Raw genomic sequence first — 23,928 nt, forward strand, 5'->3', positions numbered from 1 at the left:
ATCATGAATATTAAGACTTCAATGTTGCCAAGTTTTGTCTAATTTCCTTTTACGAAATAAATTATGAATATTTCTCATAACGATGGGTAATGTGCAAAACATTACATTGAACATTTTTTGAATATTAGATAGATTACTATCATTATGTATTGCTAGATGGCGACCAAAGAGAATTATAGGTAATATATATGGAAAATGGCGACCTATATTATTCATATTTATATCCATGGAATTATGTACTAATGCAGTGGTTATTAACATATTGCTATAATAATATAATTTACAGCCTAAAAAAGGAAACATATTTTCTGGACCTACAACTTAGTACATAATATTAAACACCAAAATCGTTAAGTTATTCTTCGCGTCACGAAAGTCGGGTAAAAAAGCAATAGGTAAGTATCTAGTTGAACGAGTCGCAATGTCCATGAGCTACTAGCGATCATAAGATTAGACATATAAAATCCCTATGAACAGAACATAAAATATAGGTATTAATACTGTTTGCTATAAAATAAAATAAGAAAAATATAAATATTTTTTATTAATTTAGAAAATAATCAATATCATACAATTATAATTGGTTATATGATTACAAATAATCAAAAAGTTATACATCATGTATTGTGCACATGAATTTATAAATATCATCAATATTTATGTTTAAAGTCGTCATAACTTACGTATTTTGTCTCATATCTAGTACTATAATTTTAAAAACATATTTCAACGCATTTCGAGATGTAAGATATCAAGTAAATATATAATAAGGAGGAAAGGTTTACATCAAATAAGCAGATAACATGATTTTTTTCAAATAATTATTGTAGAGATAAAACTTCTACTAAAGTAAAAATAGTTTAGTTAAAAGACGAAAATATAGCCAACTTATGTTCAATAACAGAATATTTGAGTCGTTAATGTTAAACTTCCCTAGCGGCACATATACTAAAACAACACAAATATACACACAATTTTAACGTCAACATTCAAGACTAGATATAGAAGAAAGATCTTAAAAATGTCTTTTAAGAGTCACTGTAAAATAAAGCCCGCAGTAAAAACCGTATCAAAAGCCAGCAGTGACCGAATGTTTTTTTTTATAAAGCCACTACTGGGGCAACGGGTTAGGGAATTTGAGTGGAGATATAGCCGCGACTCGAGGCAGAGAGTTAGAGCGCGGGGAGCGGGGCTCGCGCGGGGAGCGCGGGCAGCGCGCCGCGGGGTACGGCCGCGCGCGCAGCTCCTCCGCGCTGCGGAACGTGCCCCGGGCCACGCGTCTTCTGTAAAGCGACGTCACCGACGTCTCTTGCAGAAGACATCTGAGAACAACATAAACCACTCCAGATTTAAAGTATTTTACAATACAAAAAATACTAAGAAGTACTGGAGCCATGCGACGAATTTGCGAGTAGATTTCATTAGTACTTGCCCTGGGAATCGAATCCACGAGTTCACAGGTCTCGTACGTTCCCACTAGATCATAGAGATGTTTAGATATAAAAAAATATATATGTAGGTACCCATTAACTTAATACTACCTTAACTAAAACTACTAACTACTACCACAACCACTTAAACTAAAACCAGATCTAAGAGGCACTATTCTCAATTTACATACTTATTTACATAATATACATGATACATTTCATGAAAGCATTAAAACCAGTTATCCGACCTACCCAATATATATACTTAATACCAAATTTATTCTAATAGTAAAAGCATTTCTACACCGTATACCTATCATCATTATTAATAATAATGTTTACAGTATAAATAATAACTAATATTAGTGATTACCAATTTACCATTTCTATGAATTAATGTTAATGGGATCAAAACATTTACTTCTCCAACTCGGACAGCTGTTGTTTGGGCGTCGAGGCGGCGACCGGCCGGGCGCGACCGAGCTTGGCCCGAGTGGACTGCAGCATTTGTTGCGTCACCAACGGTTGCTGAGTCTCCTTAGGCTTGGCCTTTACTGGGTTGTCCTAGAAACACATACAATTCTTAATTCTTAACGGTTTTTTTTCTTTTTTTATACGTACACGGCAATGCGACCCACTGCACCTGATGGTAAGTGGAGTGGGGTCCAATAGAATGTCGACTGACGAGAGATGATTACCCCTCGACAGTTGAAAAAATTATGCCGGCCTGTTAGAGGCGGACATACACAGGCTGATTTGGAAGGCGAGACTTACGTGGGCACTGTTTTAACACCTTGTGTATGGTGCTCGTTGTCCGGGCGTATATTAAACATAATATCCTACCACTAGAAAACTTAACTATTACCTACTTTAATATTTTTTTACACACACAGTTCACAGTGTCTGCACATTTTACATAAAATGATTCCTAAATACTTAAATGTATTGTTACTCATCATCTAAGTTCTTAGTACTATTATCTACAACATGAACAACACCCAAAGTGACCATCTCCTAAATCTTTGTAACATCTCCTAAGTTTCGAAACCGAAAGCATTTTTTACCTTAGCCTTCCTCAGTTTCACATTAGCAATATCCTGAGGGGTGATAGTTAACCGCGGTCCAGCTATCCTGGGAGGTGCGGAGCCACACCTCGGTATAGTGTTAGAGCGCACTGGCAGTTTGGACGGCTGCGGTGGAGGCGGTGGTGGCGGAGGTGGCGGTGGTGGTGGTGGAGGTGGTGGCGGCGGCGGAGGTGGTGGCGGCGGTCTCTAGCGGCGCCGGAGGCGGTTTATTTTCTTGATTCCTAGAAACACGTGTTATAGGTGCTTAATGTAGATTATGCTATATAGTGGGGAAAGTGGACACTATTATGTGGCAAAGAAATCCTAGAGACCCACAGGAATAGCGATCTTGATAGTGGCGACACTCGTTCAAAACATTGCAATAAGTTTGACTAATTCGTGTTATCCCGTTGTTTCTACTATACTATAGTTTTACCTACCTACTTAGTTGTTTTGCAAGATGATAAATTGCATCCACATAAATTCCTTGTGCCCATTCAACAGCGATTTGCGTTAAAAATGGCATTCAGCTCAATTGGAATATCCTCCGAGCAGTGTATCAGTGAGTGGAAACCACCACTTATTTTAAATAATCTCAAGTACTTAGGCGATTTCAAACGTCGTCGGCCATACCAGGCACTACTCAAAGAATTTGCCAGTGCGCATTGAGAATCGTAAGAAAATAACGCTGCCATTTTGTACATTAAGGCTGTTTACTTCCCCCAAGAAAACAGCAGCCTTACCATATAATACGGAAATTTCTATTCGAAGTCTATAATACGAGTAGAAAAAAGAATTAAACATCATATATCTACAATATATTTTTAAGCTGGTTATTTTAATTTTTCTATAATTTGGTTATTAATACATTAATTACATAATGAAAATAACACCAAACATGGTGAGTCCGTTCATCTCCTCGTAAAGTACACAACATTTTAATTAGCAATTGAATAGGGATAATTGTGGAAGTTTAAACTTTTCAAAAACTCATAAAACTGATCTTTTTAACAAATTATTCGTTAATCTTTGGATATTCCTGTCCATAAGTCATACGCCAGCAAAGTATGGAAGGAATGCTAAATGGCTGTTTGCTTAGGGGAGAGCCATAAAATATAAGACACTGCCTTAAACAAATAGACCGCTACATACACTGCCCAGGTCATAATTTTAAAGCTATTTTATTTGTTCTAATATTAATTATCTTTGTTTCACTGAATGCGCTGGTTGAACCATACAATAGAGCAAAAACCTGTGTTATCTACATAATATATACAATTATTTATAGAATCCGTTTATCGATTTAATAAGTTTCTTTAGGTACTGGATCTCATTCTTAGGTCGGGCATAAAAAAATGACTTCGACGCAGAAAATACAATAAAACACTCTTCAATTGATTAGGATTAGAAGTTATGCAATAAACAATAGATATTTTAAATATTTACCTGAGCTTACCCTCGAGTTCTTCAATTTTATTCATCATCTTCATCATTCCCTCTTTAAGCATCTCGTTCTCTTGGGCGAGTCTTTCTTGTTTGAGATCCACTTGTTCAAGAAACTTCTTGAGTTCCTTCAATTCCTCAGCAGGTGCGTCAATTGTTTCCTTATTAAGTATTGGCTCCCTTAGCATGTCAGAATACAGTCCTGTGAGAGACTGGTATCCCTATAAAAATATAAATAAATTTATTATTAATTCACGGCCAATTGAATTTTTTCCCGCGTCAAATAGCTTTTCTAAAATAGGTAATGTTCGAAGGCATGGCCTATCTGAGCACCAAATTTCATCTAAAACCGTTAACACTTCTAACAAACATCAAAAAGTGTTTTGCAATCTTTTGCATTTATAATAAACACTCAACAGGCATTATTATCTACCTGCCCTTAACCCGCTCCAATATGTAGTGAGCTAAATACGCATTTTTGTTTGCGTTCTTTTATGTATATTGGAGAATTCACCATAATACTTGCAAGCTGCTGCCCGTCAAAAGGTAAATGATGGGGGTCCAGAGATACACTCCCAGGTATCTAAATCATTTTTAAAAAACTCGTATTGTCTGAACAGGATTAATCGAATCTAGAACCTCTCAGTTCATAACATACATTGTAACTAGACCTAGAAAAAGCTAGATATTAATGTCAATATTTTAGCCATAATCACTATCGAATTTATTTTTGTAGTAGAAGGCATGATCCAAAACAGATCGTATTAACATCACATATCGACTGATCTCAAAATGACGATAAATTGAAGGACGCGTTGATCGGGGAGATACCCAAAATCTATTGCAGAGACTTAAACAAATCTAAAATGTAAATTTTTATCTCTTTATCAGATATGTTTTATCTACAGACGTATGCTGTACGGCAGAGAGGGATTTAGACGCCGCGCCGTGACTGCCAAGTTGCCACACACCCCCAGCGCAGCGCGAACCATAAAGTGAGAAAGGTGTTAAAACAGAAAATAACAAACCGCAATACCAGTGATCTACTCGCTAACCTTAATACCGGTTGTTAAGTAATTAAGCACATATTGCACATCTTTACAAAATCTCTAAATCCGACTCTGTCTAGTGTTTGTGAAGTCGCACGTCAAGATTAATCTCGGTTCGTTTACTTTTAGTAAGGAAGATTTTTATATTATAACTATCATGAACATATGATAAATGTTACATAATATGCCAGTAGGCTACATATTTATTAGTATTTGCTTTAATGGTTAATAATGAAACGCTTTATATTATCATAACGTAAACATATAGCACATGTTAATCTGGTCGTTATTATATTTTATGTATAAGATCTTGACTGACAAGATTACTTTTTTCTGTTTGTATTGGTTGCAGTATTTCACCCTAAGCCCGGTATACTGAGAGTTACTGAGCGGCTTCCTGCAAGGTAGTAATAGCATATTCTATGCATATTGTAAAAGAGGAGATCAACTAGAATTCCGAGAAACATTGCCCAAACAACCTATAGCCTTTATATTATTTAACAATATCTCAGAATTAAAAAATTACACTCGTTATGATTTGAATTTTTGCGTCACACCGTTAGGTCAATAGCATAATAATAATTATAATTTAACAGCAAGAGGTACGACAAATCGAATTGCAACATCATTGAGTTATATAATTGACCGTAAACGGCTTATAAACTAAGATTCAACAGATAAATCATATTTTGGTAACCAAATTTTTTTTTAAATATTTACCTTTTTGCCAATCCACGTACAAAGGTCTACGATCTTCCATGCTTTCGGCTTTGAGTTTCGCCGGTGGTTCCGCTCCCTCCGTGGTGTTCCACCTGACAACGTGAACCATTCCATATCAGTCAGCACACCTGTGTCTATCGCACATTCAATTTCCACCTCGACTTTAACACTGTTTTCTTTAGGTGCTCCCATTTCAAAATGTGTGGAGCATCGATAAAGATCGTCATTTAAAAACAGAGGCAGTTACAAACTTCGTGAATCATATAACAAGACTGAACGCGACACAACGTGAAATAAGAAATGAGCTCTTAATTCTTATTTGAGGTCTCGACCGTTAGCACTACAAACTTGAATTGTGCCCGCGCACTGATGATGTCATTCAACAATATTAACCGGTGACGGACACGAATTGAGGCGAAATGTTTATAAATAAGCGGCAAAAAGTTATCACTTATGATAACGTGCTATTATGTTGTAACATCTAACCTTCATTATACAGTAGCACGGCAGAGATTGTGAGAGATTCAGAGTATAACTCAAAGTAAACAATATTAAAAAAACTAATATATGTAATGCAGTACTTGTGTAGAAATTGAGATATCATAAGCATAGATAGGTATATATACCTATCTAGGTAGATGTAGTATAAAAATTAAGAAACAATATTTTCAGTAGATAATTAGTAGACATAGGATTTCTACTTATTACTTATTTATTACATAATTATATACTTTCAAAAGAGTTTTACCTGGAGTGCTATTTTCAGAATAGTTACGTTTTGCGCTGGTAATGGCTTTCTTTGACCGTTGAAGGACATCTCTGAACAAATTAGTCTCAGATTTCAATCGTCTTTTTCGCACTTTGTAAGAGTGATTACTAGTAATGGATTTGAACGAAACGTCTGAATTGCTCGACAATTGACACGACGAGGCAGATTGTCCCAGTGAAACTTTTGCATCAAACAAGTCGGAAGTGCTTGAAGAACAAGAGTCCATACATTTAGTCTTCTTCCAAGGCCTAATAGCCTTATCGTCACCATCGCTAGAATCGCATCTATAACGTTTACTCGGTAAAGATTGTTCAGAGTTGTCATTTGATGTAGAGTCATGTATGCTAAAATCTTTACTAAATGACAGACTCACGTCTACGATACTGCAATTTATAGGTAAAGTAACAAATGGTGCAGTTTGCGTGGAACTATCTACAGAATTCCCAATATTTAAATTTGGTTCGTCATTTACCATAATGCTCACAAAAGGAGGTGTCTTATTATAATCTTTCATACAATCATGAAATGAAACATAACAAGTTTTTTCCCATGATGTATTAATTGTATCTTGTTTTGATTCTCTGCGTATTACTTCTATCGAATTATTATTAAAATTTTCAATTTCTTCAGACGTATCACTGACAGCCACAATAATTTTTTTTTTTTCATTTGTAGACATTGTGTCACTTATTTTTGATAACAAGAAAATGTAAGTATTTATGCACCTTGCACTAAATAGACATTATAATACTACAAATAACAATGCAGTAAACAATTGTTATAAAACAAATTTCACAATGTATCACGTAAGTAGATACAAAAAAAAATATGTAGATTGTCAGTTATTACTTTTAAAAGCAACGGTATGTCTAACTACCCGCCATTACTCATAAGATATTGTATACTAGATAATAGGACTATAACTATCAATAATGAATCGACTCTAAGACATAATGTACAATATGCTGTTATGAATATAAACCAAAATCAAAATTATTGCATAAAATAAAGTGTATCACTCGTTTATATCTATCACCCATTTTCACTATAACGATGTATTACTAAATATGAAATTATTCGATTGAAAAATGTCTCGATTCATCCCTATTTAAAAGATAGTAAGATATTTCGGATGTGAATTGCAATGCTGCCAACTTAGTGAATTTACCACAAAACTGGTTTAGACCCGTAGTGGTAAAATATTGGTTTTAGTGGCTGTTGGTTTTTGTCAGCGGATTAGTTTTAAAACAGTTAGTGTGAGAACGTAAATTCCGCTAAAATATTATACACACTTTGTCACCTTTTATTGTTAGCTAAAAAATGTTTCGTGAAGGCTGAAGTCGCTAAAAATATTAAACGAATAAATAATATTGATGCCACCTAATAAAACGGTGTCTAATGTCCATTCAGTGGGGTTCGACAAAAAAGAGTTACAACATTGGTATCAATAGGTATATTATGCTAAATGTCAATTGACATTTGTGAATTGTCAAATATTTCATAAAATTATCTAAACGTTTGTTATTTGTATAAAAATTTATTTGTTGTTTATATGAATAAATAATTATTGTTTAAACTGTAAACATGCGCCATCCATATAGAAAAAAAATTATATATTGTGGCTTAGTTATAATAATTCTCATAATATTTTTACATCCAGACATGAATGGACATGGGACATACGACTTTATTGCAAAAGAAGATATTTTACGTAATCTTCACGCCGAGACTGCAGTAAATTTTACAAGCTCTGCGGTGATTGATTGTGAATATTATGATATACTATCGGATGACACAACGCTATCGCAGAGTCTAGTTGACGGAGATTTAGTCGAGGGTCATGGTATACGTGAAGGGGGCGAATACGCGCCGCAGGAATGCAAGCCGAAGTATAGCACAGCTATCATCGTGCCTTATAGGTATATAATAAAAAAACATGGGAAAATATAAAGATAACATAACAATCTCATTTATAATGGATTAATAATTCTGTATTTATTTTCAAATTTCTTCTAATAATGTGTAGTTTTTATTATATAAAATAATAATTTTTTAGAGATCGAGCAGAGCAATTACGAGGGTTCTTAGTGTATATGCATACTTTCTTCCGGCGACAAAGAATACATTACCGAATATTTGTAGTGGAGCAAGTGGACTCACGTCTGTTCAACAGAGCTAAGTTGATGAACATAGGAGCTGTGGCTGCAATGAAAGCTGGCTTTCCATGTCTAGTACTACATGATGTTGATCTTCTGCCATTACGTCCTGCCAATATATATGCTTGCAGTAAATGTCCAAGACATATGTCTTCAAGCATCAATAAATTTAGGTGCACAACAGTTGATGTAACATAGATTTTTAGTTGCACTTGAAAACACTTCATTTTGCCAAGGAGCAACAGTTGCATTTTGTATGCTTGTAGCTAGTTTTTTTTAGTTACATTTGGCATATTTTGGAGCTATACCAGGTGTTTATTTTTGTTTTATTTACAGCTTTTTATTAATAATGCTTCTCATCAACTTAAATATAACAGATGATTATAAAAAAAATATATACATTTTCAGATTTGTCCTGCCTTATTTAACACTATTTGGTGGTGCTATAGCAATAATTTCCAAACAATATAAAGATATAAATGGAATGAGCAATGAATATTTTGGGTGGGGAGGTGAAGATGATGATTTATATTCTCGTCTTGAAGCTAGTAATTTGAAAGTGTGCCGGTTTGAGCCTGAAACCAGCAGGTATCACATGGTCCCTCACAGATCAACACAGAAAGGGTATGTGTACATAGTATTTATGTGTAAAAATATATATGCTATTGTGTCCTTGTATTCACTTCCATCCATATTGCCGTCACAGCCAATGCATTGGCTTCAAAAAGTACGTAAATCTAAAATTTTGATCCAAATTGCATATTAGCAGTTCACAAACGCCTAAGTCATTGCCTCACCTAGCACTGGATCTTGGGATTTGATTGGAATGGTGTCACCTCGTTCCAATAATAATGCTCTTTCTTCTCCCTTTACATCTTTCTGGAGGCCCACATGGCACCTCCAGAATAATTATATTTTTTTAGAAAGTATATTTTTTCACTCATGATATATTGCATTTTTAGTGAAGCAAAGAAGAAGCTGTTAAGTTCAGCTAAGAAACGTATGTTGGAAGACGGTTTAAGTTCCTTGCAATATGTAGAGGTAGCAACAGTACTCCATCCACTATTTACTCATATCATGGTTGACTTGTAGCATATCTTGTCATTTATAGAAGAAAAAACCTATGTATACTTGTATAAGATTAAATTTTGTGCTAGAAATTAGTTGGATGTACCTGACACTTACCTCGTTGATATATTAGGAGCCATGTTAATTGATGAATAGTGTTTGTCATACTTTTGCAAAAAGTATGAAAATTAATCTTGATGAAAAGCAATAATTCGTAACAATGCAATTGTGATATGCTTGATAAAATATCTGTCCATTAACATAGAAATTAAGATACAAGTACACTATACAGCTAATTCTTATGAAACAGTAACAGTGACATCACAATGCTTAAAATTCCGCCAAATCACTGAATACTGACATTTTGTCGTTGCAAAATGGTAATAGTCAACTGTTAACTTTTACTGATAATATTCTAAAGTTGTGTACTTTTGCAATATGACAAAGCTTTATTAGATTTGTAGGAAACATTGTTAAAGTAAGAAAGATCATAGTTGCATCTTAGATCTCATCAAAAGACTTTGATAAAACAATAAGTTAATATAATTGTCATCTAAGGAATATTTTACAGATTAGTATAATATATAAAATATTTTACTGTTTTATTTAGCCCGTTGGCGGTTATTGATTTTCATGTTTGATGTTGTAAAACCATTTTAGACTTATTAATAATTATTAAGTTACAAAATCATCTTGTTGAACATATCATATGTTAGTGACGTTTATAATTAAATATTTAGTCGTATTTCTTTCATGGCTGTTTAAATTTTACATAGCAAATTTATTCATGGCTTTGAAATTAAAGGTTTTTGGAATATCAATTTGAGCAGAAACCATACGGAAATGTTTTTATTTTTCTTTTTCTTTTTTAGCTAGTAAATATTATCTCTGTTAATGAGCCTATGCACATTATTTTAATATTTTGGAATTGTTAATTGTTATTCAGATTTGTATAACTGTCATGTGCCTACATGAGCTAAAAATCTTTGGCTCACCATAACCATGCAGGGAATTGTGTTGTGAATTGTGGTTTCACATATAAAGTGTATACTTCAGTTTTATTTCAAAATAAATTCACATATGTATTTGTGGTTGTTTTATTTATGTATATTTGGCATGAACATTTTCTCACAGCACATGGACCCATGGACCCCAATTACAAAGAATTTACTCTTAAATATTATAATAAACAAGCATTTTGACTGGCAGCACTTAATTTATACAACAATTTGTATTTTAAACTACTTTTAGCGTTATAGTTGAAAACAAATACTAATTATTTACTATATTTCACTCGGATTCAAGTGACGCAGTTTTATCAAGCCAATATAATAAAAAAAAACATATGTATATATTGCAAGTGTTGGTGATGCAAGTCCATTCTTATTGTAAGTGTTCATCTAAGATGACCATTAAACTACACAATTAAAATTATCATTATAAATAATATATCACACCATTCCAGCTGCAGAAGCACCTTAAAAACAATCATTATATTCATCAAAATCACCACATAATAATAAAAATTAAATGCCAAATTTCCTTACTTGTAAAAAACATACAGATGTGTTCAATCGTTTTTAAAACAATAAAAAATAAAATAATACTTATGTACATAGAAGTAAATGTATGAGAGCTTTATTTACAGATAGCAGCCTTCTAATGTGGTTCAAAACCCTGTTTCATTATTATGTATACAGAATATTTGCATATTGAGATTTAATAGTATATATTTTTTATCCATTTGGATATAGTAAAGGGTAACATGCACAGCAAAAATTTACAGCAGATATTTGTTATGTCTTAATAAAAATTAAGGTCTTAACACAAGCATGCTAACTAACCCTAGCACAAATGAGAACACTAATTTCAAATTTGAACCGATGTGAAGCCATTCAGGCCATTGGGATTTTACAACCTGTTCTGGTTGTGTTGGTAATAATAATGCGACTATGCAGCATACGCTTACTGCTACTGCCACTATATTCACTGGTTGATGATCTCTGGAACACAGCAAAATACAAATTAATTTTATTAGTAAGAGATAAATTATATGTTTGCAAGATGAAATACAAGATAATAAATGTTTTAAACATTTAGTTTATAATTATTGGTACAATTTGTTTGTACACCTGCTTCCATTTATATAGTTTTTTTGCAGAGAAAATGCCTTATTGGGTCTGCCTAGCCTTTGTGGGGAGTGACCGGGTGTTTATATTAGTTCACTGTCTCTTACGACCTGGCGTTGCGCCACCCGGAGATGCGAAAAACACTGACAGCCGGGCTGAGTACCTAAAACTATATACACCTTAGGCACGGCAAACTAAAACTCTGCGGTGGCCATCTTTAGCGCATTAAGGACGGCTGTCGGCGTCCTCCAATGGTAGTGTCTAAGTTATCCTCCACACCCCCTACATGGTGTCGCCTAGTGCGGCCCTTCCCCTATTATTAGGACCTCAGAAGCCCGCGCACGGGCAGACGCCCATAGCGTCGACGACAACATAAGGTTGCCGTACATCATGGGGAGAGAATTTATATGGCATTTAGTCTGCCGATATACCTTGTGTTAATGAATTAGTTTTAATGAAAGATTTTATGAAAAGTCAACAAATAACACATCACACCTTACAAATACCAAATAAATTAAATAGCATAATGCAATTCTTATCTACTTGAATATTTATTAAGGTCAGCATATGAATATTAATTCAAGACTTTCACTGTTACTAATGTTTTAAATAATTTATGCAGCTTCAATAGTTACCTAAGGTGTGTAGGATGGGCACAGGCTACTCGACTGTGGTCTTCCGTGGCCCTTATAGAAGCAGCTCTGGATACAAGAGGATGGAAATTTTCACCAAAACTCTCTTGGTTTGTGCTTGATGGTTCACCTTCCATTAATTTTGTAGGAATATCCCTTTTTCCCAATGCCTGAAATAGTGAGACCTTATTATATTGAGACAGTATTAGTAAATTAGAATTAGTTGCAGCATACACATAACATATAAAAATAAAATAAAAAACAGCTGTCTGCTACATTCATATTCATTACACACAAGAATTGTCAAACAAACAGTTAAAATAGTAATTTTCTTAATTTTTCTTTTTGAACTTTCTACAAAATATTAAAAACTAAAAAAAAGATGAATGAGATTGGTTAGTTGTTATAAAATGGTGTGACCAAGAAAATAGTTATTAATTTATATGTTATAAATCAGGATAAATAACATACAATATAAATTTGTAAACATATACTTTAGTAGGTAATAATGAGTCAGATACATTCCAACACAAAGCATAGAAAAAGCTAAGCTAAGTTGAGTAATATAGTATTACACACTGACAATATGGCATTCAATTTCAGATAAACAGTAGCTAAATTTTTTATAATTTTAGTGAGTATAGTTGTCTTAGCTAAAAACACTTTTACCTGTTGAGTGTTTCTGTCGTACATTGTTATTCTGAATTTTTCAACAGCATCGCAGTGGGAGGCCGATGGCTGTGTATATCGCACAACAATGTCTATACAACTTTGAGGGGCTATCACTCCTTCTGGATCGATGACGGTAAATTTGTTTGGCGATGTACATAATACTAAAAATTAAATGCTCATTAATACAAAACACCTATGACAACACGACACACGACTGTTACACAAAAGTATACCTTTAAAATTCACAGAGAAATCGTATGGATTATAAACTGTGAGCAATTGTTTATGTGTATGTCTGGCGTTCAAATAAAATTCTAGAGAAATAGGGAACACAAACACGGGAAAATTTTTCATTTTTATAATAATTTATCGTACTTTGGTAAAAGAAAACAATAACAATATACGCAGTCGTAGCACAGCTGACGTTCACTTCACTGACGTTGATGTTGCTAAGGATAAGCTAGGGATCGTGTGTGACACAAAAGGAAAGTAATCGATTATCGAAATAATTCGAATCATCTAAATTGTAGCCATATATTATTCAAATACATATGTCAAAATATTGTCTATACACAGTTATTTTGTCTCTGATATCCATCTGCGTATGTTTTCTTTTTAACAATTTAACCCAATCGGCTGCAATAACACGATGTAGCATCGTATTAGCGAAAGAACTTTTAGTTTGTCCAATTGTTACTAATATTATACCCTTTACCTAAACTTTTAAATACAATTCCAGGACCTTACGTTACGAAACAAATAAAGAAATACACAAATCCACGGTTCAATTAGAGAATATAGTCACAAGGACATATTTACAGGATAGCACTTAATTTTATATTGGATGTTCCTTAACTTCTTTCAGAGTTGTACTTCAGAAGCTAAGAATAATATCACCTTTTTAAACTATTATAGCCCAATTTATTCAGTGTTAATAGTTTACAGATGCGAAACTAACACACAAATAACACTAAAGTGGCATTTAGGAGCCTATATCACAAGATTTATATTTTTTATCTTACCAAGACGGTTCCAACTTCTAATGAAGCCATAGAAAAGATCCTTGACCTAATGACACCTATTGTAATGCAAATTATAGGTAAAAATATGTAGGTATTATGCTCGTAGTTAACGAGGTAGAAATATTTGTATTCATATTAAATAACCCAGAAATAAGTTTTTAAATATGTTGTATTTGAGCTACATAGAATAAAAAAAAGTTTCATATTACTATAAACATATATTTACCTGCAATAAAAATAAATTAATATTCCAATATTTCTTTTATCAATTTAAACTTTCTGAGATAATGTACCCTCATTAGTTACATGACGGATGTAAAGCACAATCATGGGCAAAATCTCAGAACAATCAATAAATTACATTAACCACTGCAGCCCCTGTAGGGCAAATTTCAATGGCAAAATCAATACAAGGCACGCTGTTGTGTTAATTGGTTAAGCATGTTGTACATACATGAAATTTTACCTTTTATCTTATTCGAATTTTATCCAAGTCATGCCTTGCTTTGAGTTGCTAATTATAATTTATATGCATGATTCGTAAATGCTATATAGAAAACGAAACGGTGATATTAAAAATGAATTTAATGATAAGACCAATTTTTAATCAAAGGATAAGACATAATAATTAAATCCCCTTATTCATAGACCGTGTTTATCTACGGACGGAGCATGGTTATGATAAAAATCTGTTTATCAGCTTTGTATATCTGAGAGCCAACTAGATTCAAGTCGAATCTTAATATAAGCCAATCACAATGGCCCTACGTCTACGCACTGCGAAGGCTGCCATGCCGTCAGCACTGAGAAAGAGACTTATCACAGCAGTGCTCCGTCCTTGGATAAAAAACGTCTATGAATAAGGGGCTAATACTACAGTATTTTAAGGCGCTTCACCAAACAAATTGTTTTTAGCATTCGTTCCATATATTTACGACGCTCGAGTAACGGGCGGAAATATGCGAAGCACTATGAACGATTTCCTTTAAAAATGAATTTAATATTTTTTAAAAATATTAAACTACCATGTCTATTTAATAGTGTATGTAGGTTGCAAATTAAAATGTCGTGTACTTTAGGAGAAGATGCACGGAATCGAGAAATTTTAGTGGCTTATTCATTATGAAACGAATGAAATAATATCAACGTTATAAAATAATTATGCAACCAAGTATAACCAACAAAATTAAAATAAAGATATCATATTCTAGAAATAATATGTTTTATTTTCTATATGCAAGTATAGTTATAATTAAAGCGTCGCTTTGCGAGAGGCGCCGCTTTAAAAGACTATCAGTAGAATCAAAATTAGACATATCATCGTATGGTACTTAATTTAAATAGTATAAAACACACATCAAATTACTGTTATCAATTAGACTATATTTTTATTTTAACTGCATTACATTAGTTTTAAATCACTACATTTGATGAGCACATGTTCCATGTCCGTATTTTCAATATTGCTATAGCCATTTAACACTATTATGACATTTTGATAAGTTGACATTCAATATACTGTGAAGGAATACGTTGGCTATTTTAGAACACTATATACAAGCATGAAAATGCTGAACAACCTAACGAAACAGGGTATTTATCATTTCAGTTTGAACTTAATAATTTAATATTAATTTCCTTGGATCAATGGTTGTTTATGTAAAGTCCTAACCTAAATGACATCTAACAAGGGCGGATGTAGAAAGAGGGGGGTCATTGTCATGACCCCTTCCTGGGCAGGACCTAGGTGACTACTGATAATTTTTAAGGTCTCTTATTAATATATATTTAATAAAATAAATATTTTAAATGATAGCTATTACACACGAATGACATGCATAATTACTGTTATTTGTGTTCAGAGGAAAATTGATTTCGTTATATGATTAAAATTATTTTGACGTTTAAAAATAACATACTATTTCTTATTTGTAATTAAATTTATTATTGTAATCGATTTTGAGTTTGTCGTGAATAGACCCCCACCCTGAAATGAAAGCTAGACCCGCCCGTGACATCAAATAAGATACATTTACGTTATATTAATTAAATATATTACAGATCTGCCCATGTTCAGCAGTGGACATCCTGTGGATGATGATGATTACACATCATTCACACGACCATTCGAGACTAGAGACCACTGGCATAAAAAAATGCCTTGTAGTTACGCCACCTTTTTATTACATAACGTAAAATAATTAGCAAGTAAAGTGAAGGTATTGCACCAGCAAAATTATAAAGTCATAAATTCCCAAATTCACTTGGAAAAATTTCCCGCATGATATTGTAACAAACAGTAAAATCATGTTATTTGACTAACGCCTTTGAACCAGCCATATAGAACTGGGTTTGAAAAGTGCGATATACACACTGACCCGAAAATATTGGGTCGACTCTTGGTACTACGTAATCGTAAGTCATATTAATTCTCGTATACACGATACTAAAGTATTTCCGTGTGATGTTAGCAATTAGTGCCCGTTAGAGGCTCTTAACATATTTCACAAACACTACCCTTTAACAGCTATTGATATGGGTACAGCATGGCGACCGCGGGGTCTTCGGTCTCGAAAGTTATCAATACATCTTTGAACTTGTCCAGCAGCTGTAAAAGTTGCGAGCGGCTGACATTTTCCATAAACATTATCTCTTCTAAATGCTGTTCGCCGCGGAAATAACCTGGAAAAACATATGTGATTAAATTTCATTCCATACGCCAGGCAAATAGCCCATAGCATACATGGATAAAATATAGATTTCTATTACGAAAGTAACTGTCAAAATTAGTTAAGAAGTTTTAGTTTTCGGACATTAGATTGGTCATTGTTACACGTGAGTATTATGTCTGTTGGCAGTCAGTACCCTTCTTGTGGAGCTGCGCGAGCAACAGCAGGTCCTCGTGGTTGGCGGCGGCGGGCACGGCAGCGAGGGCGGCGCGTTCGACGGCGCTGAAGGTGTGCAGCAGCTCGTCGGCGCCCGACGCGCCGCCGCCTGCGCGTGCGCCGCCCGCCTCACACCCGCCCGGCGCGCTCCACACCGTCGGCGGCTGGAAACTACAACACAAAAATAAAAAATAATAATAAAATTATGATTATTATAGATATATATTGTTTCTCAATGCCTTTCAGTTTTGTGAATATAAATACAATATTTACATTTTCAATAAATTCAATTCAGTACAAATGTATCGATATTTTTTCACTTGTCCATCTTTAGCCCACAAACTTTATCTTATTAATCTTATTTTACTATTTTATCTTACTTTATACTAAACTGTAATAAATGGGAATGTTTTGACGTTTTGATGTTTCTTAGATATAAATGCAGAAAATGTTGCATTCAGCATTTTCTGCATTTCATTTGAAATCAATGCATTTCAATAAAATTTTGCACATGAATAGATTATGCTCTGGGTTAACATATTGTAGGCTACTTTGCATTCCAGTAATGTGCCACCGCGGGAAATATCAAAGTTTAATTCTGTTTTTTAAATAGATGATTATTGCGTCGTACAGATTGCAATATGGATAGACTAAAGTGATTGAGAACTTTGGCGTTATTTCGCGACCAAAGCAGCAAGCAATATTTAGCGTTACCTATATATCAACAAGCTACATGTCTAATTCAAAATTACTGTTTTGTCATGTATGTATGTATGTATATGTAAGTAGGTACTAAATATCGGCTTGATTATTAGTTTACATTAAAAATAGTGAATGATATAAGTACCTCATCTCACTCTGCAGCTTCAAGTTCAACGAAACGCCACCCTTCTTATCATTTCCGTTTGTTAAACCACCAGAATTTTTGATCCTTGGCGATATATCTTGATCACTTTCAAACCTATCTTCATCACTGCTTGTATCCCTGCTGAGCTGATTCTCGCTGTCTTTCAAAGACAAATCTGACAAACGCGACGGCAACCCTTTCTTTTCTTCCGTTTTAGTATCACCATTCACATCCCCATTTTCATTACCATTAACCTCCACAACAGCATTAACACCGTTAATATTACTGCATATACCGCTATCCAGAGAATTTGCCTGCAATTTCTTCTGGACTTTATCACTTTTGGCGAAATCGCCATTTACTCCGTTAGTCTTTACACCATCTACGACGTCTACTCCATCGTCAAACGAATGATTGGCCGAGTCGGTTTCATTAAAGTTCTCATACTTCTTGCGATCAGAATCAATTACTATTGGACCAGTGTGAGAGAAATCTGTTTGGTTGAGGTTGTTCTCTGTAGGGTAGTCCTCGTCCGAGTCTGGAAATATCGTGTTGTCCCTAGGCTCCACCGGCTCAGGCACGTTAAGTTGCATGTGATTTAGGGATGAGAATGACATGCTGCATGAACGGTTGTAGAGATCGTGTTTCTCGCAGAAATATTCCTTCCCATCTGTTACACAAAAAATAAAATAAGCATACATTTATAAACTAATGCGCTCAATTCAGTACCCACCATTGTTAAGGATATTTCCAACCCTTAAGTCATGAGAGCATTTTCGCAATATGAATCACAAAGGTCAGATGATTTAAGTGTATAGTATTTACCGGGATCACGCCCCCAGTGCGGCGAGTTGAACTGCACGTAGGTGTGCAGCTGCAGCAGCAGACGTCGCTGCAGCAGCCACGCCACGCAGCGCGCCAGCCGCGCCGAGCCCGCGCCGCCGCCGCCGCCACGCCACATGAACCACAGCGGCGCCGGCAGAGAGAACTCGCTCAGCATCTATACATCACACATGTTTATGCAAAATATGTATAATTTTAACGACACTTTCACCGTAGGATTACCTTCATTACTATGCATGAAGTGCAGTTCTTTTCGAGATCTTTCTTTATACTATTATGTATTCAAATAAATCACGAAATTATTGGAGATGCACACTCACTTTTGTATCAAGAGCACATTCATACTAACAGTTTTCATTTACCCCCATCTTATACATGACATATAATTCTGAGGATCGCAATGAGTCAGACGCGATAAGGTCCTAGTATCTTCTCAGTTAACTGACTGCAAAAATATAAGCCCATCTTTGTAAGGATATTTATTAATATTTTAAGTTTGAAAAAATTACGTGTAAAAGGCACAATCCGGGAAACTCCTTGGCGAACTCTTCGACGAGCGGCGAATGTATGTGCACGTTGGCGCCTGGGGCGACCACATACACGTTACCCTCGCACAGCGGGTATATGACCGTCGCTTTAGCCCAATACACCAGATGGCCAGTCAGCTGAGACACCTGAAAATTTAAAATGAAATTCTAGATACATTTGGACGTTTAAGTTTATGATTCGAATAATTCAAGCTGTACCAGAATATAATATTTTTAGTCTAAATTATCACACTGTGGATATAATTTATTTAAAAATTATATATGTTTGCATTTCATTGACTTATCATAAAGTAAACCCAGACTTTTAATACCTGTTTAAATGTGAGATCTGCTTCAATAGCAAGAGTCTGCAAGCTTTTGAGTGGGCTGTATAGTTTTATTAATCTCAGTAAAGCGGAACTTCCATCCAGTGGTATTGACGCCAAGAGATCATTTGGATTTACCTGTAAAAATAAATTACCATTTCTTATAAGTCTATATAATGTAGTCCAAAACTTCTTATTCAACGCAATTACTATGATGGCACTGTAATTACAAATTATTCTAACATGTGGTGTCTGACTGAGTCAATACACTAGGTAATTTTTTACAATTTCCATAACTTATGGTGAGTTTCAATATAAAAACAAGTGTTTTAAAAAGTAAAAAATCGGTTATATTTTAAATACAAATTGTCTAAAACATATCATATCAGTACTAACCAGTGATATTTACTCACCAATAACAGCATACCATGATATGGCCTGAGTTTCTGTAGACATTTGTCTATGGTTTCTGGCTCTATGATCAATCCCCTGTTGTGGATCTGATGTGCTTTGTGTGGTAAACAAAACGACAGGAACACCCATTTGTTTATTCTGGCTTGGACTATACCTAATAATGGAAATCCAAAACAATGTTAAAATTAAGTTAAATTTCTTTCCTTCATGCATTAGTGAATGGTCTTACTTGTATGTTTTACTTAAATGCCTTGCGACATGTATTCATGCTTGGGCATGTTTGTGCACAAGCAAATGCTTGATTATTCCTTTAAGGCGACTAAACAGATCAATAATTCAGAATACATTTTTTTATTCCTGACTATATAATTAACCTATATCAAGTTATTTCTAACAACATAAATTGCAATAATTACAGCAACAGCCTATGTTGAATTGTAATAACTTACCAGTACTGCTCAATTCTTCAAACACAGCCTTCATGGACCGTGCCAGTGAGCTCCTCTGCAGTATGAGATGGAAGGCAGACATTGGTCCAGTGTCCAAAAAGTTATCAGCACTATTTGTGGTGCTGACTGAATGACGCAGATTGTCCTCTTCATCATCATTATCTCCATTCATTTCGCTATCTAGCGCCGATACTTCGTCGTGGGCTGCCAACTACGAACATTTTTTTATGTAAATCGTAATATACTAATGGTGATAAAAATCTGTAAATGTAACTCTAATCTATAGGAGTGTCTCAAAGCATGGCATAATTTTGTGAAAAAAGTTGCAATTTTCAGGGAATTTTATTATACTAACCTCACAATATAACACTTTAGCTACATTGCAAATCATTGCTTATTTAATTTTCCAATACTCACATTATATAGTTTGTGTTAATCTCTCCAAACAAGATTTGAATGTTATTCTAAACATTTTCTTATTAATAAATTATTTAAATAAGTATTGTTATATGATGTTACCATAATTTTCATTTCTTCAGTCAAATATGAACACCTTTTTTCTTCATGCCTCAATGCCTTACCCAGCCTTTTACTCAGATCATAATAACATTTAACTGCAAATTTAATTGTATAAGATAATTAATTATTATAACATCATTAAAGACTACATAGAATTTACAATTTTATTAATTGACCACATTAAAATAATACAATAAATAGAAAATTATGCAAAAAAAATAGCAACATATTTTAATTTGGATGGTTTTATACTAATATTAATTTTTTCAAAGAAGTAAAATTCATTATATAACTTACCAATAGAATGACTAGCAGATGCTTGCAATGCGAATACTATATTAATAAGTATCATAGCAGCTGTATCATCCTTATTAGTCCTATATGGCAGCAAAGTGGGATGTCCCACAAATCTAACATCATTTACTTTCAATTCAAACTTCCTGTTACACAATTCTGCCTTGACTGCAAACAGGGTCGACAGCATTTCATCAGTAAAGCCACTTAGTTGACCTGGAAGAAAAAGATCGTAATTATTAGAAACATGGAATAATTTATTTATAATTAGATTTTGCTAGTGATTTCGCCTATACAGTTCATTTTTTTCTTAATTCACCAGTTATACTCTAAAATCCTTTACAATTGGTTAAGATGAACAAATATTGATGACACTAACATATAATTAGATTAACAACAACATTGTAAATACATTTTAGTATGGACTCTAAAGGCAAGGCAAGCTGATTATGAAAATTAGTGGTGACCTTTGCTAGTAGTAAGCTGACGATGTTGTTGATTGTTAACATCTATTGGAAGACCTACGTCCAGCAATGGGCGACTTCCAGCTGAAAGAAGACATTTATGGAGTCATAATAATGCTTCCAAATGAAATTTGTCCAACGGATATCAAAGTGGTGCAGAATAAAAAAAATACATGTTAATGTTATGTTAAGCAAAATAAAACTTTTTTTTTATTTATGTTGAGTCAGGAAAAAAGCTGTATTATAATAAACTATAATTTTAATAGTGCCTCATATTAACACGAAGTTGAAGCAGGTAAAGTAAAAACAATAAGCTATTTGTATGCAATATAATTAATTGTATTATGTTAGATAAATGTAATTCCCTAAGGCAGGGGATGGTCTACACGGATTTTAATAGCAATTTCCAAATATATATGTAAAATGGTAGTCAATTAACAACATGTACACATACCATTTACAATTACCATAAGGTGATAAATTTAGATATTCTGAAATTGCAACTGGCCAGTTAAATTTATCATACATATTTTTTCAAATGTTTGTGATTTAAATCAAATTTTGAAAATTGTTTATGAACTTCAAAGGTCATTCATAGGTCATTTCAATAGGTCAAATAATTTTTATAATCATTTTTTATATTGTGCCTATTGTGAGTTTTGCCTTTACAATTTTAAAATGAAACGGATACTTCAAACCCAAGTACAAAAATAAATATTTACACACAATTGTTTGTAGCATAATTATATAGACAAACATAGTTAGTTACAAGTAACCTAGTGAACCCAAAACGTACCAAGTGATGTAAGTTGACTGTACTTACGTCATTAATAGTACTGTTTACAAACCAACAGGGCATTACATTCAATTAATGTTTGATTAGTTTTAATTGACAATTATATCACACTATTAACTAGTTACAATAATTGTAAAGTTAGGAACAATATTGTCTGAAGGTAAATCAAAAATATAAATATCTACATAGTGTATAGCTATTATTCACACAAATAAATCAAAATGTAATCACACTCTTGACTGCATGCATATTATGTCCACCATTGGTTAATATTTTTTATGTAACTTTTTATAGATTGTAGTTGTTTCAATGTTATCTTATCAGATGTTTGGTCTATAAATTACTCATTAGGAATTGACTGTTTTCATAATAAAACTTATAGAAAACAATAAAATAATAATACTCAATTAGTGCAATAGAACTATGAAAAAAAAAAACAATGTAGTTCAACGAAATTATAATTATTACCTATAACAAGGTCAATATCACTACTTATAATCATAATTGCCATATTTATTATGCACATAAGATAGACCATAACATTTTATTTATCTTATTTATCTTACAAAGAATAATAAAATAAATCGAAATTAGCAATAACATTTACAAATAGTGTAAGACAGTAATAATGATTAAAAAGATACTCAATTACTACTATAAGTGAGAATTCACAACACACAAGTAAGTATAAAATACACACACTTTTATTAGCAATGACACACTCACCTTTACAGATATTAGAGGTTTGTGACTGTGGGTTCTGTAGGAGATCCTCTGCAGAGCTAACTGCGTACGGATTGTGTCTTCCACATTTTTTCTGTTTACTCTCATCCTTGTTTTCAGTTGTAAAAGGATATCGGAACAATAACCTATCCCCCTTACTGTCCGATTTCACGAAAAATATATTTAACGGGTTCACTTCCATTTTTGAACAACGTAATAACAAAAAGATTTTCAATATTTTTCAATGAGTTCGAAATTATTAGTAAATAAAGTGACAGGATTATGGAGAGGCTTAGTCACAAAACTGAAAGTACACATTGTTCTGTGTGGGAAAAAGCAAATTAAGTAAGTACTGTTGTTTTCTTAATGAAATATATAGGATATATTTACGAACAGCAGATCATAGGCAAGAAACAAGAATTTTCCTTGATTTATTTCGACAAAAATATAAATACACGCATTTGATTTTGATGTTTGACGTAACACGAGAATGGTTCTTGCCAATTAATTTAAATAAATACCTTTAAAATATTATGATTACAATATGTAATTAACTTTTATGTCGTAAAAACATTTCAACAAATTATTTTTCCGTAAAATATATGAAACATCTATTTGCCACTAATTTAGTACATACACTAGCTAACAAGCTTAAAAGAGACGGCATTACGTTTCAATATGCAATAC

General features: G+C 33.5%; 4 protein-coding genes across 7 annotated transcripts; 1 reads left to right on the plus strand and 3 right to left on the minus strand.

The window, feature by feature from the left end:
• Positions 1-527: 527 nt before the first annotated feature.
• On the minus strand, positions 528-7,358 carry LOC115452345. The gene is made up of 6 exons (XM_037437683.1): positions 6,482-7,358; positions 5,707-5,798; positions 3,940-4,158; positions 2,495-2,701; positions 1,852-1,994; positions 528-1,322 (listed from the first exon to the last, which is right to left on the minus strand). Exons 1-6 carry the CDS (start codon positions 7,152-7,154, stop codon positions 1,112-1,114), a joined length of 1,545 nt encoding a protein of 514 aa, XP_037293580.1. The 5' UTR covers positions 7,155-7,358; the 3' UTR covers positions 528-1,111.
• A 338-nt stretch (positions 7,359-7,696) lies between these two features.
• On the plus strand, positions 7,697-10,784 carry LOC115452343 (beta-1,4-N-acetylgalactosaminyltransferase bre-4-like). 3 transcript variants are annotated; one of them, XM_037437498.1, is made up of 4 exons: positions 7,697-7,926; positions 8,136-8,394; positions 8,532-8,804; positions 9,040-9,586. In XM_037437498.1, exons 2-4 carry the CDS (start codon positions 8,138-8,140, stop codon positions 9,395-9,397), a joined length of 888 nt encoding a protein of 295 aa, XP_037293395.1. In that variant the 5' UTR covers positions 7,697-7,926; positions 8,136-8,137; the 3' UTR covers positions 9,398-9,586. The 3 variants fall into 3 exon arrangements, with proteins under 3 accessions (XP_037293395.1, XP_037293394.1, XP_030036702.2); XM_030180842.2 differs by lacking the exon at positions 7,697-7,926 and adding an exon at positions 9,594-10,784 and having other exon boundaries at positions 7,960-8,394; positions 9,040-9,255; XM_037437497.1 differs by lacking the exon at positions 7,697-7,926 and having other exon boundaries at positions 7,953-8,394.
• LOC115452344 (motile sperm domain-containing protein 1) lies at positions 10,783-13,594 on the minus strand. Its single transcript, XM_030180844.2, has 4 exons — positions 13,366-13,594; positions 13,130-13,293; positions 12,464-12,630; positions 10,783-11,702 (listed from the first exon to the last, which is right to left on the minus strand). Exons 1-4 carry the CDS (start codon positions 13,484-13,486, stop codon positions 11,513-11,515), a joined length of 642 nt encoding a protein of 213 aa, XP_030036704.1. The 5' UTR covers positions 13,487-13,594; the 3' UTR covers positions 10,783-11,512.
• A 1,127-nt stretch (positions 13,595-14,721) lies between these two features.
• Positions 14,722-23,755, minus strand: LOC115452341 (GATOR complex protein NPRL3). 2 transcript variants are annotated; one of them, XM_037437494.1, is made up of 12 exons: positions 23,245-23,755; positions 21,726-21,806; positions 21,262-21,474; positions 20,965-21,059; positions 20,446-20,656; positions 19,996-20,150; positions 19,589-19,720; positions 19,239-19,403; positions 18,712-18,886; positions 17,887-18,556; positions 17,020-17,210; positions 14,722-16,836 (listed from the first exon to the last, which is right to left on the minus strand). In XM_037437494.1, exons 1-12 carry the CDS (start codon positions 23,441-23,443, stop codon positions 16,682-16,684), a joined length of 2,442 nt encoding a protein of 813 aa, XP_037293391.1. In that variant the 5' UTR covers positions 23,444-23,755; the 3' UTR covers positions 14,722-16,681. The 2 variants fall into 2 exon arrangements, with proteins under 2 accessions (XP_037293391.1, XP_030036701.2); XM_030180841.2 differs by lacking the exon at positions 21,726-21,806 and having other exon boundaries at positions 23,245-23,754.
• Between the last annotated feature and the right edge of the window lie 173 nt (positions 23,756-23,928).

This window comes from Manduca sexta, chromosome 11 (genome assembly GCF_014839805.1).
Source record: "Manduca sexta isolate Smith_Timp_Sample1 chromosome 11, JHU_Msex_v1.0, whole genome shotgun sequence".
NCBI lineage: Eukaryota > Metazoa > Arthropoda > Insecta > Lepidoptera > Sphingidae > Manduca > Manduca sexta.

Bases quoted from the DNA above. Each gene is read 5' to 3' on its own strand.
- LOC115452345 (XM_037437683.1), bottom strand. From the start codon at position 7,154: ATGTCTACAAATGAAAAAAAAAAAATTATTGTGGCTGTCAGTGATACG. The intron at 5,799-6,481 runs GTAACTATTCTG...TCACGTTGTCAG, and splicing joins AGCCATTACCAGCGCAAAAC to GTGGAACACCACGGAGGGAG. The intron at 1,323-1,851 runs GTAAATGTTTTG...TGTTGTTCTCAG, and splicing joins CAGCTGTCCGAGTTGGAGAA to ATGTCTTCTGCAAGAGACGT.
- LOC115452343 (XM_037437497.1), top strand. From the start codon at position 8,060: ATGCGCCATCCATATAGAAAAAAAATTATATATTGTGGCTTAGTTATA. The intron at 8,395-8,531 runs GTATATAATAAA...ATAATTTTTTAG, and splicing joins GCTATCATCGTGCCTTATAG to AGATCGAGCAGAGCAATTAC. The intron at 8,805-9,039 runs GTGCACAACAGT...ATACATTTTCAG, and splicing joins TCAAGCATCAATAAATTTAG to ATTTGTCCTGCCTTATTTAA.
- LOC115452344 (XM_030180844.2), bottom strand. From the start codon at position 13,486: ATGAAAAATTTTCCCGTGTTTGTGTTCCCTATTTCTCTAGAATTTTAT. The intron at 12,631-13,129 runs GTAAAAGTGTTT...TCACTATTTCAG, and splicing joins ACGACAGAAACACTCAACAG to GCATTGGGAAAAAGGGATAT. The intron at 11,703-12,463 runs GTAACTATTGAA...GCTGTGTTCCAG, and splicing joins GCCCATCCTACACACCTTAG to AGATCATCAACCAGTGAATA.
- LOC115452341 (XM_037437494.1), bottom strand. From the start codon at position 23,443: ATGGAAGTGAACCCGTTAAATATATTTTTCGTGAAATCGGACAGTAAG. The intron at 21,060-21,261 runs GTAAGTTATATA...TTAAATTTGCAG, and splicing joins ATCTGCTAGTCATTCTATTG to TTAAATGTTATTATGATCTG. The intron at 19,404-19,588 runs GTATTAAAAGTC...TTAAATTTTCAG, and splicing joins CAGATCTCACATTTAAACAG to GTGTCTCAGCTGACTGGCCA.